We start from the raw sequence: 20459 nt of genomic DNA, 5'->3' as shown, positions 1-20459 counted from the left end.
CAAAGTCTTGGTCTTAAACTCAGTGTGAAGAAATGCATAATCATACCCTTTGGAAAGTCAACCATCCCGACTAATTACCATGTTGATGCTATACCCTTAAGAGTCGACCTAGTGGTCAGGGATCTGGGTACACCCGTAGACAGTAGCCTTACCTTCACCCACCATGTTGCCTCAGTGATAAGGAAATCCTTTTATGTTGCGCAACTTAAGGGCATGACATCTAAGTCCAAAGAGGTCCTTATCCCACTGTACTCTGCCCCTATCAGACCAATCATAGAGTACAGTGCCCCCTTTGGTATGTACCTGACCAGGTATACACAACAGCTAGAGCGACCTTACAAAAATAATACAAAGTATACTAAACCTACCTTATGCAGATTGCATTAAAGCCCTTTCCCTCTACTTAGTTTCCTATAGAATGCTGAGGGGTGATCTATGCCTAGATTATAAGGCATCCACAAACTTATGAATCTTCTACCTATAAATCGGAGAGTGCCAGAAGTACAAGGTCTGGAGGCCTGAGTTTTGTCTGTGACTTAAATAGAAGATGCTGAAGAGATGGATGTGTCCCAGAGACTGCCCCTCCGATAGAGCATGCTTCTCATCCACTTGAAGCTGAGTTCATCTCTTACTCAGTTTAAGCACATTCTAGACCAGTGGATGGGGAATAGGAAATTTACACCAGGCCTGGCACCTATGTTCCTTATGGACAGAGGTAGCTTATAAAATGCCTTGCTCTCAATGTCCTATTCGGATACAACACATCTTTATTTATTTGGGAAAACTTGGCGAGGCTTGAAAGGCCCCTTGTGTTGTTAGCCTAGTAATGATCTATAAATCTGTTATGTTGGTGTGTATTTACATTCCCCAAAAACTTTTCTGGAGCTTAGGAGAAGTAATCCGCTTTCAGCAGGGAATATTACTTGTAGGTAGGGGTTGGAACTTGATTTTCAATAGTGAGAATGTATCAGGGGGACCTAAAAGAAAAAAATATAACAGAGGGTAGGTTTCTGATGAAATTTATGAAAATATTTGGTATGGAAGACTTGAATTCGCAGTAGGAAGTATGACAGAATTTTCATGTTATTCCCCAAGGTACAATCACTGGGGCTAGACTAGACAGGAGTTGTATTTCACAGGAACATGTGCATTTGATTGAAAGCTTCAACATACATTCAGTAGCAATTTCAGCTCATGTGCCAATAAAAAAAAATTAAGTAAAAATACGACACTGGCAGTTTCCCTCCTACTTGTTAAAAAGAGAATTTAAGAAATTTGTAGTAGAAGTTATTTGAGAATTTTTAGGGATGATAGAAATATCTTCAGAGGTTATAACTAGTAAGTGGGACAAATGACAATAGAGTTTAAAAACAATGCAGAAATACAGAGAGATGATTATGAAGTAATATGGTTTACTTAGAGGGGTTGTCAAAGGTTAAAGTGTAGAAGAATAAGGGGAATCTCACAGAACAAGTAGAGGCACAAATGCAGAGTCCTAAAGAGAAAATAAGGGAGTATCTAGATAACATGTGTGAGTTGAGAGGATTGTTAAGCAACTATTTTTTTTATAATAACTTCACAGGACAAAACTTTTAGCAAAATGAATTGGGCAAAAGAAAATAGAAAATTTATTGCTGAAGTTGGGGAGTCTATAACAATCCTGAGAGGTATTATAGATATTTTGGACATTTTATGAAAATTTGTGTAAAGCCTAGAAATGTGGAAATAGCACAAATGAAAATATTTATAGAAGACGTAATTATTATGCCTAGGTTAGAGATAGATGAAGTTCAACAACAGTAATTAAAATAAAGGGAGTTGAGACAAAAATGGTGATATATAACCACTCTTCAGGAAAGTCTCCAGGAGCAGATGGTATTCCTGTGGAAGTTTGGAAGTTAGAAGGGAAGCAATTGAAGGATCTGGAAGATTTCAACAGTATTTTAAAAGTAGGGGAAACACCAACATTTTGGAAAAAAAGCTGTGGTGGTTGTGCCTACCTAAAGATTTAAAAAAATGGTGAAGATCCATCAGACCCAACTTCATACAGACCCATTTCAGTTTTAAACTATGATTGTAAAGTGTTTGCGTATACTAGCTAAAAGAATGGCCAAGGGGGTTGCCAGAATTTGTAGATATGGATCAGTGTGGTTTTGTTAATGGAACAATAATGATCCAGAGGGAATCAGAATGTAAAGAAATACTGCTGTTAATAGGTCATGATGAAGAGGAAGCATTTGATAGAGCAAGCTGGTATTTTATGAGTAAGGCATGGGAAGCATTTTGTATTCCCTGATACAATAATAAGGTTAATTAGGAAGATGTATGAAGGATCAGTGGAAAGAATTAAAGTGGTATGGGTTGTTTCTTATAAGTTGTGTTTGAACAGAGGAACAAGGCAGGGGGTGGTATGCTCTTTTCCTTTTATTTGGTTTATGTTTAAAGCCATTGGCAAAGAAAATAAGCAACTCAGAAACACAAATAGATGATTGGTGTGTTAATCAAGAAAAGTTGGCTTTATTTGCAGATGTTACTTTGTACTTGATAAAATCAGAAAATGACATTTCAGTGTTGCAGAAAATGAGGAGACAATTTCAAGTCTTAACATGATACAAAATCAATGAAGATAAAACAAAGACAGTAGACGTAAACTATGAACCCACACACAATACCCATATTTATGGGGACATGATGAAATAAAGTACTTAGGAGTATGGATTAAAAAGGCTTTTGTTATGGCAGCAAAGATATGTGGGAAGAGTCTAAACAAAAGATAATTAAAAACCGAGAAACTGGAATCCCTGTTTTATGGATATGGATAGCAAGATACAAGCAGTGAAAATGTTTAGCCCCTTTAGTTTTATATACAAGTCAGGCATATTTATATCAACCAGAGGGAGAGGTTGTGGGTAGAAATTCATAAAGAATTGAAAGATTTTATCTGTGAGGGGAAGAAACCAAGAGTCTAGTGGGATAAGTTGATCCTTCCAATAGAAAAGTGTGGTGTAGGATTACCTGATTTGAAGGGAATTTTCAGAGCTACACTGTTAAGGCTGCAGTACATAACACATGCAGGAAGCTATAATTGAAAGTGAAAAGGGATTGTGATGAAACTGGAGAGGGGCAAAGCTGGAAAAAATAAGGAGAGACTGGGATTTTGGATGCAAATCCTTAAGGGGAATAACAGTAGTCGCACAGAATATTATATTCATAAAGTAGCAGCAAGTATTCTAAGATGTAAGCCAAAACATGAGTGGAAAAAAGAGATCCTTTTGAAAGGGATTACTGCATTTAAGGGGTACAGAGAATAGACAAGAGGTAGCTGGATTTTTACTGGAGAAAACTGCAAAGGAACCAAGGTATTGGGAGCAAATTATGAGAGAAAAAGGTAGTAGGATGGGAAGAGGCCAAGAATACATTTGGACTGCAGACTCTAGACTACCTTTCCTTTCTAGGATTGATATCAGAGTATAGGGAAAGAGAAAGGAATGGGGTGATCCTAAGTGTAAGACCAGCACTGGTAGAGTTTTCAATTAAATCTAGAACAGAAACTACTGTTAAAAAGTAATAACTAGTAGGGCATATAAAGTATTGCATTATAACTATTGGAATCAATAAGAGGAAGTTAGAAAGGATTGGGAAGAGAGATTGGATAAGCAATTCACAAAGAAACATTGGGAGGATATGTGTGTGACTTCAGAATGTACAACAGATTCTAGAGGGTTGAGGATCTTTGCTTGGAAGTATTTGCATAGGTATTTTTATGCCGCAAACTTACTGCAAAGAATTTTTACACAGGTAGATTGCAAATATTCATGATGTGATGGGTAGGAAATATGTAATTAGGAGCATATTTTTTGGTTGTGTAATGAATTGGCAGACTGTAAAAATTCCCTACAGACTACTGTGAAAGAAATACTGGCTGAGCAAATTGGTGTAACTAAAGAAATGAATTTGAGCTGTAATACAGGATATTAATTGCCTTGACATAGCAAGGTCTTGCTAAGTTTAATTCTGGTGGCTGCCAAAAAAGCAGTTAACTAGGAAATGGAAATCATAGTCTAAACCTACCATATTAGAAGTAGAGAATATAGTAACCAAGGTAAAAGAACTGGAAGTGGGATCTGTAGAGCAAGGTAGGAGTAAATTGTATAGAAAAAAAATGGAGTTGTGTGAAAAGTACATGCAAAATAATGTTTCTGAGAAGGACTGAGGTTTAAGAGAAGGCAGAAATTGAATGAGCTATGTAATTTTCAGTTGACCATGATTGTTTAGAAGATTGTATGTGATGTATAATGTTTGCAACCGAAAGTATGTAATAATGGTTTGATTTCATTTGTATAAATGTATGATTGCCTATGTCACAAGTGATAATTCAATAAAGATGTTAAACAAGGAAAAATGGCAGTCTCAGACTTGGTATGTATAAGTCTGGATTTTCAGTTATTTACTCTGCATATTTCAAAATTCTGCATTGTGGCTCCTAATGCTTTAAATGTTAGCCATCATATTTAGTGGAAACTTAAGCAATTAATGTAGTCCTTTGAATTTATTAGGAAGCACTATTCTTGACTTTTTTTGTCAGCAGTTGTATTTGGGGAAGACACAGAAAAAACAAATACAAAATATGATTTTTTTTCTTCATTTTTCAGAAACAGTAAATGCCAGTGTGCATTGAAATTGAAACTGGATTTTGTACCTGCTTGAAAAATGAGCAAATAAGTTGTTGCACACTTTCTTCTCATAAAGTATAAGAAATTTGTGTATGTAAATAACTGTAAAAGTAATGCTCATCTTGTAGACAATACTGATAACTTTCATTTGCACATTACCCTGCTGCTGTAGTAATGTTTTGAAGTTGTTGTTCTGCCCTCCTGTTCATTATTTGTGAAGTCATGTTTCTGTCCATTGTAATGTTGGTTGTGACACGTCTTCACATAGTCATTGTAATGTCTCCTTTATTGGGATTGACGTTGACATTTGCCTCATGTTTGTTTTATCAATTAGTGGAATGCAGCTTTCAAGTCTGCTGATGTCTCTTTTTTTTTTCCCCACAGCCCTCATACTGGTGTGGAACTCAGCGAACCATTCTGCTTGAAGAGAAGGAGGAAGAGGAAGATCCTGAGAAAGCACTAAAGAGTGAATTCATAGAGGAAGAGCCTGCTGGTTTGGTTTCCGGAATCAAAATCAAACATCTAACAAAAGTAAGTTGTCTGTATCCAAGGACCAGGTTTAGCATAGCTCTCAACATTTATTGTCCAAAATAAGGAACACTAGCCCTCATAATGTGGAACAAATGGGCAAAATGTGGAACACGTATACTAATGGCTTACTAACAATTTCAACTAGGAAGGTCATAGGATGGTTAACATATGCTGGTTTTACTTGTAAAGATCTTTTAATGATTTAATATGATTCATTTCTATTTACAATGGATTTCACTTAAAAAAAAAATTCCTAACACTTGAATGTGTGACAGAGTCTTTCAATGTGGAACTTTGAGGAGCTTTGAGAAACAAGAACTTTTTAAGATCCCAAATGAGGTACGTTCCTCATAATGAGGTACACTTGAGCGGTATGATTTTAAGGCTGCAGTAAAGTGCTGTGGTTTGTTTGTACTACTGATTTGGCATATCTGGATGCATGGTTAATGTGTGATTGTATTATGTTATGTTATTCCATTAATGTGGATAATGTGTGAATTCTGTAGTACATTACTGTTTTATAAGAGTTGGGAAATCATATTTGACATTTCTTTAAGTACAACTGTGTAAGCATACATTGACTAGAACTACAAAACACTTATCTGCCTTAGACCATAAAAATGTTAGTTTAGACTCGAACAATGATATTGCCATATGTGTATGCTATGCTCTTTATTAATTATGAATGTCCAGTTTTATCATTTTAAATTATATACCACTTATTCTTAAGTAAACTTAATTTTTGGTTAGGAAGAAAATCATTGTTCATGTCAGCATTATTTAGAAAATTAAGCTATGTAGCAGGTATGCTTCAGTCTAAAGCGGGAGTCCTCTGCATCCTTAGATGTGGGCCTGTTTTCTCACACCCCTTTAATTTACTAATTCAGAGGTTGCACTGCCTCAGAGATTAAGGAATTAGTAAAATCCTTAATCTTAAATCTTAATGTTTGAAGTAGTGCATCCCTGGCATTAATACAATTAATAACAGGGGATGTAGGGGGTACAGTGTCCCATACTGGAAGCGTATAAAGCTGATGCAAAAATATCTTGTACACCTGCCCTTTATGCAGAATTTCTATATTTAAATCTAAGTATATGAAAGGAATAATGCTTTTTGTACTTTGTAACTGGTTGAATGTGTTTCTGCACATTAGAGTGAAGTGCTCTGGAGACGGTGTTTTATTTAGGAGTGACAGTCAGTTGTACATGTACCCTCTTGATTCTTAAAAGCAAATTATACATGAAAATCTGGTTTCTTGGAAGTTTGCCTTCCTAATAGATCTGATAACTAGGTTATGTATGTGGCTTACATGAAATGTCTGTGTACTTGAATTCTGTTACTGTCAGCTGTTGCTTTGTTTGAATTTTTTGGGAGGTTGTGTAATTGACACAGCTTTTGAACATCTGTTAAGACCCAACTTGGAATTATTTGCTTTGTGATGGATTCTGTGTACAGACAGTCTAAGCACAATAATAAATGTTTTGCTTGTGGGTCTGAGCTGTTTGGGATATGTTTTGAAAACGTTCAACTCTCTTATGCTTGAATGCACAATATATATAATATAGACGCATTCATAATATTATTAATGGGCACGTTGCTAGAGGTTGCTTTCAGGATAAGAAACTGGTATTACATGTACAGAATATGGGAATCTAACTGAACTTAAAAGGAGTGCTCAGTTGGTAAACTGTTAAGAGTCCAACTTATCTGTATTATTGTTTGAGCAAATTGTCATATTTTCAATGCTTCTGAGTGCATCAAACTTATGTCATCAATCATGTAACTCCTTTGTATTTTTTATTACTGTATTATTGATGCATTTTAGAGCTTTTGTTCCTGAGAGTCACTGAAAATGGGTTGACCCAGCAAATGTCAGTAAATGTTAACTCCAATTTGAGCAGGTATTGGAGAGCAATACATTATCTATTTCTAAATCTTCATTTTTATTTGTGTGCAATCCCCATTCATGGTGCACTATTTTATCATTATACAGTATGTTACTGATAAACTAGCCTCATGTCAGTCCGTGTTTATATTTAACTTACAATAACTTGCCATTATTAACTATATAATCCATATTTCAGAAGAATCTATTCTATCTAGTCTGTCTAGTTCATCAAATTTAACTTAACATTACTCTTAGACAAAAATAATTAAGTGCATAAGTTAACTTTGGAATACGGAGAAAACTATACTGAAGGATTCATGGGAATTCCTTCAAGGTATAGATATGAATATGATTTATGACAACATTTTCGTAACAGTGGATATTAACGATCTATTCACCGTTATTCCTCAAGAAGAGGGGGTTAGCTTGGTTTGAAGCCGCTTTGGTGGATAAAACTAGAATTTCTAGTGATGATTTGCAGGTTATTTTAAATCTGATGGACATGGGTTTGAAAAATAATTTCATTTATTACGGTTGCGAATATTTTCATCAGGTAAGGGGGGTAGCCATGGGGCACTAATTGTGCACCAACCTATGCTAACATCATTTTAGCCTGGTGGGAGAAACAATACATCTTTAATTCTAGATTCTGTGATTGTTGGGTTTTATGTAAAACTTTGTGGATTACTACTTCGTGGTTGGCGACTGCTTTTTCAAAACTCCTGGTTTGATTACATAAGTTAACTATTTACAGTGTAATCTGAGCTCAAGAATTAACTAATTTCCATATTATCTAATTCAGTGTTTGGAGCGGTGGTTTCATACCTTGCATTACAGTCTGCTTTAGTAAGCAGATGTGCATTTTAGGTGGTCTGTTTCATGTCAGTTGTGGTCTTCTAGGTTCATAGGTAAGTACTAGGCTAGCTCCCCTAGCAGGCCATTTTAAGCCTAACCAGTTTCCCTTTTTGTGCTCAAATTAAACTATCCCATTTGGTTAGAGATTGGCCTTACCTATCCCATGGTCGAAGATTATGTGTTACCCCTAATGAGAATAACTGGTATCGTACCATGGATAATTTGATTGCAACCTTGTCTATTAGAAGTACATGGGGCAGTCCTAAGGTGTATTTCCTGTTTTCTAGCCATAGATCCAAGTTGCACTTGAATATGGACAGGGAAGAACTTTGTTTTATGTGAATGGGGAGTCTGTTCAGTAGCTTCTGCAATATATGTGTCCCTCCAAACTGTTACGTTGATTGCTGCAGAAGAGGTTTAGATCCATAGACTGAGTATTTCTGATGCCATTTGACTTGCTTATTGCTGTAAATCTGTCAGTACTAGGTCAGAGGATCCCTTATAGGCCAGATAACAGGCAGCCTCTTGGCAGTCTTTAGGATACTGAGTAGTGACAAGGCTTTGAGTCTGTCTGTATATAGGGTATGCTGATTAGGCCTTTTAGTAAGGTGTCTCTGTGGGCTTCCAGTTAGTAAGGTGTCTCTGTAGACTTTCCAGTTGTTGCATGTGTTTGAACAGATGCATGCCAAAGAGGGCATTACTGAATGATTGACCTAATGATGGCTGAGTAAATGGTGACAATGACATCCCTAGATCTAGACACAATCCTCTCCTTATAACCTGTGCAATATAGAAAGACGTTCTTAAAACAGTGGACACATGGTGGTCAAACATTTAGTTACTGCCACATAAGTTCCCAAATCCCAAACTGGGTCCACTCTTGGGGATATAGATGAGTTCCAAATTATACAGTAATGTATTTTTTTGCATTTTGTTTCAGTCCATGATTTTGGCACCAGTTATTTATTTGAGCCAAACCTTCCTGCAGGATGGCTAAGTCATTTGGAGATTCAGTAACCACTGCTAGCTTGCAGTAAACTGCAAACTTAAGTCAGCCAAAGCCCTTTGGTATTGCATTTTACTTCAGAAAAGTAGATAAACAGTAGAGGTCCCAGAACAGAACCCTGGTGGACTCCACTAGTGACTGGTCTCTCTCTGAAAGTAATTTCTCCTATTTTGATGTCCTGCATCCAATCTTGAGAGTCAGTTGGCAATCTAGCGGGTGACATAGGAGTTTATTCCAAGTTTAACTTTTCTACTATGCCTGAGTGAAGAATGGTCATATGTTTTGGCCATGTCAAGGTATGCAGTGCATTCTATTTTGCCTTGATCCATTGCTTTGGTAACCTTTTCAAAAAAATCTCCCAGGTTGAGTAAGCATAACCTGACTTTGAAGAATCCATACTGAGATGGGTCTAGTTAAAACTAAATTTATCAGCCAGTGCTATATCTTCAGCTCTAGGGGTAGGTAACTTTGTTCAAAATCAGCTCAGCATATTACTGCATTGTGCTTTTCAGATTACCAACATAACTAGAAAAGGCCCAGTGATGGTTTTGCCTTGGATAGCTATTTTAGCCTAAAATTTGGCCTTTGTTGATTTTTATTAAGCTACTGAGTTTTGTTCATTTCAATGACAAGGGCTCTAACATTCTTGGAATTACTGTTCTAACTTTTGGTCAAAATTTACCTTTTATTGTAAAGCTTGTTGATGTTATGGTTCTACTATGCAAGTTTCTTTCTGGGGTTTGCCCTTCAACTTGTTCCTTCAGGGTATAGCTACATCTATACAGCTGCTTACATGTGGGTATAGTGTGGTGGTGTGTGTTTCTGCGTATTCAGTGGAGTTACCTGAGTTTGATGGGGATTTAAAACTTGTCAATGCATCACTTAGGAGAGTAGGTAGTTTGGCTTAAAGAAATTTCTAAATATACCATGGGTGGAAGGGATCTTTGGTTTCAGTTTTACTTTGAAGGAGACTGCTTAATGGTCAGACTTAATAAGTGATGAGGATTCCCAAGGGATAGTTCAAAATTCTCACATATTAGTAAGGACAAGATCCAAGATGGTATTCCCTGTAGTGGGTACTCCAATTGCTCCAGATGTTTGTATTGACAAAGTCCAGGAATCCCAGTGCTTGTGCACTAGTGGTTGTATAGGATTCATAGTCTATAATTGGATAGTTTAGCTCACCTGGGAAGATGGCATTGGGTTTAATAGTGAGTGATTCTAGTTTTTGTGTAGGTATGTTGTAATGTTTTTGCGTTACAGAGATAGTTCTGTAGCTAGCTAATATGGTTCTTTTCTTTTTTTTTTCAAAACAAGTTTATTGTTTTAACATATAAGAGAAATATCATAACAATTTTATACAAATAATTAAAAATAGGTATTATTATAATATTCAACAAAACGACTAAAGTATTTACAAAGACATCCACTACAATCAGAATAATTAATTAAACTAAAATACTGTGCTATTGAAATTAGAATTTTTTTACCAAATTTTGTAAATTATCCCATACAATAAAATGTGATGTTTTTCTAGTTGTTCTCATTCTAATTGTGCTTATTTCCATATGACACATTATATTCATAACGTTTTTAAATTCATTGAACGAAGGAGGTGTATCTGAAATCCAATTTCTAGTTATTATTTTCCTAGCCACTGCTAGGATAGACCATAACAAGGGAAGCTTAATCTTTTTAACACATTGAGGTACAGGTGTGTTGAATAATATTAGAGACTTAGAAATAATGAAATTATCTGTAAAAAGAGCCTGCAAAAATTCATTAATTGACTTCCAGTATTCTTTCAACTTCATGCAGTCATAAAACATATGAGCCCAGTCAGCATTAATTTCTACATTACATCTCTTACATAGATTATCTTTATTATTAATTTTATTCATCATCAAAGGTGTATAAAAAGATCTATGTAAAATTTCCATGTATAAAGTCTCCAGACAATGGAAGATGTAGTTCTATAAGCAGATTCCAATATATATTGTTTATCTTGTTGAGTTGGTGGGTCCCCATTAATAGAGGTGAAATAATTCCAGTATGAATCTACATTGTAAAAGTTTCTTGTCTGATAATTTTATGTATATATGAAAGTTTACCTTTATCAGAAACATTATGCTGTAAATTTATTATCAAGTAATCAATCAGTTTTGGAATAGATTCTTTAACTTTTATAGACATTAGATCTATTCTATCAATGAGATGTTGTCTAAAGATCTGAACCTCTAACCAGCAAGTTTCTCTTAGATCAAATTCTTGTTTTAAGAAATCTAGATTTTTGACTTTATTATCAGATATCAGCTGATACCAGTACTTTAGATTATTATCTATAGCTAAATGAGCTCCTTCAGAAGTAGATGACATAAGCATACCCTGAGTATAAATTATAGGGAATACAATAAAATTCCATTCCCTATACTTAGGGTGCATGAATATAAAGTTACGATAACTAATAATAATATTTAATGGGTAACAGACCATATGTTTAGGTGTAATAGGTGAAGTACAAAATTCCTTTAGCAACCACAACATGGAGTTATTTATAATCATATTTTTATGTGTTAAGGAGATTTTCATGAAGTGCATACTAATTAGCTCCCAATAATCTTTCCATTTTGCGACATATGACTGATCTATTAATAAAGTAATAACTTTTATAATAGAAGAGATAATATACAAATTAAAGTCTGGAAAAGAAATACCCCCTTGAGACCAGCTATTAGTATGTTTCTTTAGTGCAATCCTAGGTCTATTAGGTGCCCATAAGAAATTTAACATTAGTGTATTCAGTTTTTTGATAGTTATTTTTGTAGGTGAAAGTATTATTGATTGTATTAAGTATAAAATCTTGGGGAATATTATCATTTTAATAATTGTAAGTCTCTCCTCCATAGTAAAAACATATTATTCCAGGTATTAAAAAGATTTTGTATATTAAGAAAACAGGTATTATAGTTATTATATATAATAGATTTAATATCTTTAGATAGTATTATACCTAAATAAGTTATCTGACCTGAGTTGGGTACATATTTAGTAAAATCACTAATGAGAGTATTTTTTCGTATATATATAGGTAGTATTTTAGTTTTTCTTCATTGTATATTAAACCAGAAATACTTTTAAAATTCATCATTTTATCAAATAAAGACTGCATAGAAGAATTAGATCCTGCTGATGTAATTAGAACATCATCTGCAAAAGTTGAATTTTTGATGTTGTATTTTCTTCTATTTCAAAACCCTCTATGTCAGTACTGTTTCTAATCAAATTAGCCCAAGGCTCCATTACTAAAGTGAATAATAGTGGAGAAAGTGGACATCCTTGCTTTGTACCTTTAAGAATGGGTATTTTTGTGAAACATATGTTCCTACCTTAATATAAGCCAGCGTTCCTTTGTATAAATGCTCAATTAAATTTACAAATGCATCAGAGAAATTTGTGCATTTCAGTAAGGTAAACAGATAGTCCCAACTTACTGAATCAAATGCTGAACCTATATCAAGACTAATAAGTGTTAAATCTTTCTTTTTCCTATTTGCAAAATCAATTAATGTTAAAGTTCTTCTTATATTATCAAAAGTATTTCTATTTACAATGAAGCCCGTCTGATCTATGTCTATAATGCGGGATAATTGTCTTCAATCTATCAGCAAAAATACTCATAAACATTTTATAATCAACATTAAGTAATGAGATGGGTCGATATGAAGAACATCTAGTTGGATCTTTATTAGGTTTTAAAATTGGTGAAATAAATGTATATTGCCAAGATGGGGGTTATTAACTCAGTTTGGGCCAGAATAAAACCTTATGTATTAATGAATATGTAGTTTTAGAAAGGATTTTATATATCTCTGGTATAATACCATCATTACCCGGTGCTTTGTTTGATTTAAGCTTATTTATTTGTGTAATAACTTCTGTATATGAAATACTCTTGTCCAATAGTTTAATCTGTTGTTTATTAAGCTTTTATTCATGTTTGTGGTTATAAACTCCTTTATTTTATCTTTAGGTTCCATGTTAATGTTGTTATGGTTAATCTTGTGAAAGTGATTTCTAAATTAGCCCAGTATTTCTGGTATACTAGAAACATTCTTCTTTTCCTTAGAGAAAAGATTTCTTTGATATGGTTTTGTTTATTCAATCTTTTGTTTTATTTTTAAGTCTATGTAAGTATTTGGGGCTTATTGAATAAGACAAAACTTGTATTCTCTAAAGTTATTTTAACTTTATGAGTTAAAATTTCTTTGTATTTCTCATTTAGTTTGTTTATTTCTTCAATAACTTTCTTGTCCATAATATTTTCTTTATTATTATGTTTATGAGTCTAGTTTACTTTGAATATCTAACAATTCCTTATCCCAAGATTTCCTTTTGTTATTATACCATCTGATACTTTGTCCATATAGATATGATTTTAAGGCATCCCAAACATAGACAATGGAGACTTCAGGAGTATTATTTATGTCTAGAAAATGTTGTACTTCTGAAAGTATATATTCTTTATAGTCTTTTAGCTGAGTTAAGTATGCTGGTATCCTTTTGATCTGAACATTATGAGTATTTTTTATCATGAATTCAAAAACAATTGAGTTATGATCAGATATAGGACATGAAATGATTTTGCAATTAATTAAATCTGTTACCATCTGGTTAGAAATAAAGACCCTATCTATTTTTGAATAAGTTTTGTATCTGTTAGAAAAAAAGGTGTATGGTAATGATTTTGACTCTATCTGATTATTAATATCATTCAAATGATAAGAATTAGCAAAATCATTTAAATGTTTTGCATTAGATGTAATTCTTCTTTTCTTTATAGTGGTAGTATCACTTTCATGTAGTATACAATTAAAATCACCAGCTAAAATAATATCCCCTATAGAGAATGATATGATCTTATCAATATGATGTTTCACTGTATTAATACCAATTCCAGGTATCCAATATACATTAATTAAAGTGTAAGTCTTCCCATTAATTTGTATTGTAACCATACAAAACATTCCTTTGTCATCCTGATAAGACTTAATGGTTTTAGGAATGGGCATACTTTTATTCCATAAAATAGCCACTCCTCTTTTTTCTGAGTGTGCTCTGAACTAACCAATACTGTATACTTATTAGTGGCTAGTTTATCAATATCTTTTTTCAAGAGATGGGTTTCTTGCAGGAAGACTAGATTGGCCTTGTGTAGATTAATGTATCTTATTAGGCTTGCCCTTTTACACGGATTATTCAATCCATTAATGTTTAAAGAAATTCCTTTTAAAGATGTCATTTGGCATTTTTAAAACTCAAGAATCTTATGATCGAAATAACAAATAACAAGATAAATAATGTTACATCTCCTCTTTTAGGTGTACCTTTAAATATAGCTGTATTTATTAAATCTCTTATGGGATTTTGTATAGGATTCAATTTTGTTTGTAGTGACAATGAGTGTACAAAATATATTGTGGATGTCAAAACTATATACATATAACAATGAACAAGTGAAAATAATGTAAGGATTAAACCTTGCATCCGCCTGGAGTTGAAAACTCCAACTTAGAGCAGTATTTACTACTCAAGTTAACCCCCTACCCTAAGCAGCAGTACCTCAGCTACCACCTTATCAATTTAATACTAGTTATATTTAACTGAGGTTAACAGTTTTCAATTCAATTATCTATCAAGACAAAACTACACATTTGGTAAAACAACATCATATAAACTAAAATAAACTTTTTTTTTTTAAAAAACTGTTCATACTATTATATAGATCTATGTAATATATAACACTTGTATTCTAATAGCATTCAAATAATCTTAATGTTAGAAATCAAGAGGAGAGAAAATTATGTTCTAACATTCATTTAAATCAAAAACTTTGGCTAATATGATTCAGACATTACATGCATTAAGATGCATCTATTTTCTGTCATGTGAATTCTATCAACAGCTTCCAAAAAAATCTTGAATTGTTTGTATATGAGCATTTACTTAAACTCATTATTGTCAATAGAGTAAAATATTGTATTCATAAAAATTATTATAAATCATATTGCATAGTTATGCAGATTCTCAGAAACACCTGCGTTATTACCTAAAAAAAAAAAAAAAAAAAAAGCCATCACACACACAAACACAGACACACACACATACATACACACACACACACACACATACCCACACACACACACACATACATACATATACACATACACATACATACATACACACACACACACACACACACACACACACACACACATACACATATATATATATATATCTGATCTCACTGAGTTGTGTCTTTATAGAGCACAATCCTACTTGCTGTCCCTAGAATAAATCTGTCTGCTTTATACAAAATAATGCACAGCAAACACATATTAGTAACCAGATTTTACAATCATGCTAACCTACTGCTTTAAAATATATCACATGACATTTCTTCCAGAATAGAGTTATAAGATTATTTATGTTTGTCAATCAGATGAATTAAATGAGTTATAGTAAAGTATATGTTTTGGACACAAGTTTTTAACACAGATTATTATGCTACTGTTAAGTAGATTTTCAAAAACATTTAAATAAATGTTTCATTTTCTATGCCTTCTAAAATAAGATATTTACTTGCTACAAGAAACTACATCATCTAAACTCATCATAACTGATATATTTTATGAATAGAGTATTTTTCCTGAATCTGTGGTGTGTCAGTGTGATAACCTTGTCAATGTTTATACTAACTGCTTTCAGTTTCTCTGTGAAAATTCTGTGAGTGAAGCTTCTGAGGAAACTCATGGACACTATGCATGAGACAGCCCACATCCCAAATTGTCTCCCTTAACATTTTGGCGGGAAACTTATTAAAACTTGTGGCAAACATTAATTTTGTCAATAGAGTAAAATATTGTATTCATAGAAATTATTATAAATCATATTAGATAGTTATGCAGATTCTCAGAAAAAAAACCATCACACTCACACACACACACACATACATACACACATACACACACACACACACACACACACACACACACACACACATATATATATATATATATATATATATATATATATATATATATATATATATATATATATATATATATCTGATCTCACTGAGTTGTGTCTTTGTAGAGCATTATCCTACTTGCTGTCCCTAGAATAAATCTGTCTGCTTTATACAAAATAATGCACAGCAAACACATATTGGTAACCAGATTTTACAATCATGCTAACCTACTGCTTTAAAATATATCACATGACATTTCTTCCAGAATAGAGTTATAAGATTATTTATGTTTGTCAATCAGATGAATTAAATGAGTTGTAGTAAAGTATATGTTTGGAACACAAATTTTTAACACAGATTATTATGCTGCTGTTAAGTAGATTTTCAAAAACATTTAAATAAATGTTTCATTTTTTATGCCTTCTAAAATAAGACATTTACTTACTACAAGAAACTACATCATTTAAACTCATTATAACTGACATATTTTATGAACAGAGTATTTTTCCTGAATCTGTGGTGTGTCAGTGTGATAACCTTGTCAATGTTTATACTAACTGCTTTCAGTTTCTCTGTGAGAATTCTGTGATTTGAAGATTCTGAGGTAACTCAAGGACATTGTGCATAAGACAGCCCACATCCCAAATTGTCTCTCTTAACATTTTGGCGGGAAACTTATTAAAAACTAATGACAAACATTCATTTAGCAGTGTAAATGCATCTAAACATGACAGAACCTCCACAATGTATTCCACAGATCATCACAGCCTCTATGCAAGTGAAATTAAACTCAAAATTACCAACAAGCAATAAAACTCAGCATTCTTCTCCCAACTCAATTTTCATACAAATCCTATTATTCACTGTGCCCACACAGTCAAAAGCATTTCTATATATTAATAAAGAAAAGAAAAAGAGAGTAGAAAATAAAAGGGAGTGAGGCAGAAATAAAAAATGTAAGAGAAAGCTGTAAGAAGTATATACAATGGAATGTTACTTACTGTTTATATTAATAGAGTTAAAATAAAACATATTATTTACTCTTATTTAGTTCTGATTATTATTAGTTAAAGCATGACAGATTATTTACAAACAAGCATAAGCAGTATAATCAAGAAAGTATAATTAGAAATAGCATTTGAAGAACTTATAAACTTTTACAAGAAATAAATATGTTATTATTCTATTAATGATATTTTCATTACTGTTCTCTCACTGCCCTCCCCCACCCTTTACCCCCTACATAATCTAGATAGAATGTCATTGTTTAAAATAAGAAAATTATAAAAGAAGAAGGAAAAAAAGGTAAAGATAAAAAAATGTATCAAATTACTAACCTTACTTTTTCAGAAAGAAAACAAATCGAGTCACAGCCTGCCATTAAATCCTCAGGCATTTTGACTGGTTATGAAACAAAACATTTCTTTGCACATAGAGAATAACTTTGATTAAATCTTTTCCAAAATATTTGTGGCTTTCTAGAAATGCAGGAACTATATTCAAAAAGATTAATAATGAACTAAAATGATGAGAGAGAAAAAAAACATATAACAAATCATTTGTTTTTTAGTCTCTTCTTCTCTGAAGTCTTCCAGGAAGCTTCAGTTGCCAATCTCTTTAATGAAGAACTAGCCCATTCCATAATATGGGTCTTTTCTGATGGTTATTTGGACCTGAAGAAGCTCTAGTACATCATGCTGCTTTAGCTGTCTTCATGCAAGCCTTTTCTGGATGAAGCTCAATTTTCATTACAGAAATCCACACATCTCCATCCTTTTTTTTTAACTAGGAAGTTGTTTCTCTGATATCTTGTTTCTCAATTCCATATTTTAATCTCTGTAATCATCTTTGTCTTATTAGTTTTCCATTTTCTAGTTATTGCTTTTTAGCCCATATAAACACTAACATTAACAATGTTACAAGTCTGTAGTAGGTTATTTTACACCAATTCAACAAACTGCATCTTTAATACTGAGGTTAAATTCTCTTACAAGTACAAGACTTGGCATAATGACATCTGGCATCAACTCATTTTTCAATTTTGCCCATATTGTAGGGTTTGTTTCTGTACTGAAGCAACTGTGTACATTCATAAAATGTAGGATCTCCAGAACCTTTTTATTAACCATCACATCGTCTAACAGATGCCTCTTCTCTGTGGGAACATATTTTCAAGCCTCGCCTTTTTCTTCCTCTTCTTTCGGCTGTTCCCGTCAGGGGTCGCCACAGTAGATCAACTGTTTCCATTTCTTCCTGTCCTCTGCATCTTGCTCTGTCACACCAGCCACCTGCATGTCCTCTCTCACCACATCCATAAACATTATCTTAGGCCTTCCTCTTTTTCTGTTAACTGGCAGGTTCATCCTTAGCATCTTTTTCCCAATATACTCTGCATCTCTCCTCAGCACATGTCCAAACCAACGTAATCTTGCCTCTCTGGCTTTGTCTCCAAACCTTCCAACCTGGGCTGACCCTCTAATATACTTATTCCTAATCCTGTCCATCCTCGTCACACCCAGTGCAAATCTTAACATCTTCAACTCTGCCACGTCAAGCTCTGACTCCTGACTTTTTGTCAGTGCCACTGTCTCCAACCCATATAACATAGCTGGTCTCACTACCCTCTTGTAGACCTTCACTTTCACTCTTACTGGTACTCGTCTGTCACAAATCACTCCTGACACTCTTCTCTGCCCACTCCATCCTGCCTGTACTCTCTTCTTCACCTCCCTTCCACACTCACCATTACTCTGAACTGTTGATCCCAAGTATTTAAACTCATCCACCTTCGCCACTTCTACTCCCTGCATCCTCACCATTCCTCTATCCTCCCTGTCATTCACACACATGTATTCTGTCTTAGTCCTGCTGACCTTCATTCCTCTTCTCTCTAGAGCATATCTCCACCTCTCCAGGGTCTCCTGCACCTGTTCCCTACTCTCACTACAGATCACAATGTCATCTGCAAACATCATAGTCCACGGGGACTCCCGTCTGATCTCATCTGTCAACCTGTCCATCACCATTACAAATAAGAAAGGGCTCAGAGCTGAACCTTGATGTAATCCCACCTCCACCTTAAACGCATCCGTCACTCCCACCGCAGACCTCACCGCTGTCACACTACCCTCGTACATATCCTGTACCACTCTTACATACTTCTCTGACACTCCCGACTTCCTCATACAATACCACAACTCCTCTCTAGGCACCCTGTCATATGCTTTCTCTAAATCCACAAAGACACAATCCAACTCCTGACATTCTCTGTACTTCTCTGTCAACACTCTCAAAGCAAACATCGCATCTGTAGTGCTCTTTCCTGGCATGAAACCATACTGCTGATCACTAATCATCATCTCCCTTCTTAACCTAGCTTCCACTACTCTTTCCCATAACTTCATGCTGTGACTGATCAATTTAATCCCTATGTAGATACTACAGCTCTGCACATCACCCTTATTCTTAAAAATCAGTACCAAAACACTTTTTCTCCATTCCTCAGGCATCCTCTCACTTTCCAAGATTTCATTAAACAATCTAGTTAAAAACTCCACTGCCATTTCACCTAAACACCTCCATGCTTCCACAGGTATGTCATCTGGACCAACAGCCCTTCCGTTCTTCATCCTCTTCATAGCTATCCTTACTTCCTCCTTGCTAATCCACTGCACTTCATGATTCACTATCCGCACATCATCCAACCTTCTCTCCCTCTCATTCTCTTCATTCATCAGGCCCTCAAAGTATTCTTTCCATCTGCTCAACACACTCTTCTCGCTTGTGAGTAAGTTTCCCTCATTATTCTTTATCACCCTTACCTACTGCACATCTTTACTAGCTTGGTCCCTCTGTCTAGCCAATATTGGTGCAGACATTTCCATGCAGAAAAAAATGTATTTATTTATTTGCATGTCTAGGGATAAGACACATTTTTCTTCACTGCTCATCTGTAATATCTTTATTTAACAGTGAGGTCTGTGCTATTTTTAAATTTTGTACTTTATTGGGTTCTCAAAGCTAATACCTTATATGCTGTACTTGTTAACAATCTACCATTCCATTTCTGGCTTAAGTTATAAAATCTACTATTTCTGGTTTAACAAATTTACTGTTCAGCCTCCACACATCTTCCTTTAACCCCAAAATAAGTTGTGTATATTCAAGTTTATCTGAGTTAAAAAAAGTACGTTTGTCTAGCTTCATCACAGCTTAACTTCATCCCCTTTTAGCATCAGCTCCCAAAATCTTTTTTTTTCCTTCTCAAATGTTCATTAAATTTTTTTCTGTGTCTTACTATGTATAGTGTAGCCCATTGGTGGTAGAGTTTTCCAAGGTCTGACTGCTTTTAAAGTAACTACTTGCTTAATAATTATATGCATATAAGGCTGTACATAATGCTTTTTAAATTCCTTTCCTAAATCCACCCAAATACCTACATGGAATTGTGTCATTGCTTCGTGACTCATTATACTGAT

At 34.1% G+C, this 20459-nt stretch overlaps 1 protein-coding gene across 1 annotated transcript in view; it reads left to right on the top strand.

Moving 5' to 3' along the window:
- The window catches only part of ABCA3 (ATP binding cassette subfamily A member 3), a gene marked incomplete in the record, with an annotated part of 1818321 nt that overhangs the window by 556237 nt on the left and 1241625 nt on the right, over positions 1-20459 (top strand). Inside the window, 1 exon segment of the mRNA XM_044089258.1 lies at positions 5058-5204. Within this exon segment, the coding sequence (XP_043945193.1) occupies positions 5058-5204 (147 nt within the window).

The sequence above is a fragment of the Protopterus annectens genome, chromosome 12.part0 (genome assembly GCF_019279795.1).
Source record: "Protopterus annectens isolate FY-2018-M chromosome 12.part0, PAN1.0, whole genome shotgun sequence".
NCBI lineage: Eukaryota > Metazoa > Chordata > Ceratodontiformes > Protopteridae > Protopterus > Protopterus annectens.
Note: the sequence above shows the minus strand (reverse complement) of the source record. Positions and strands in the feature narration are given on the sequence as shown.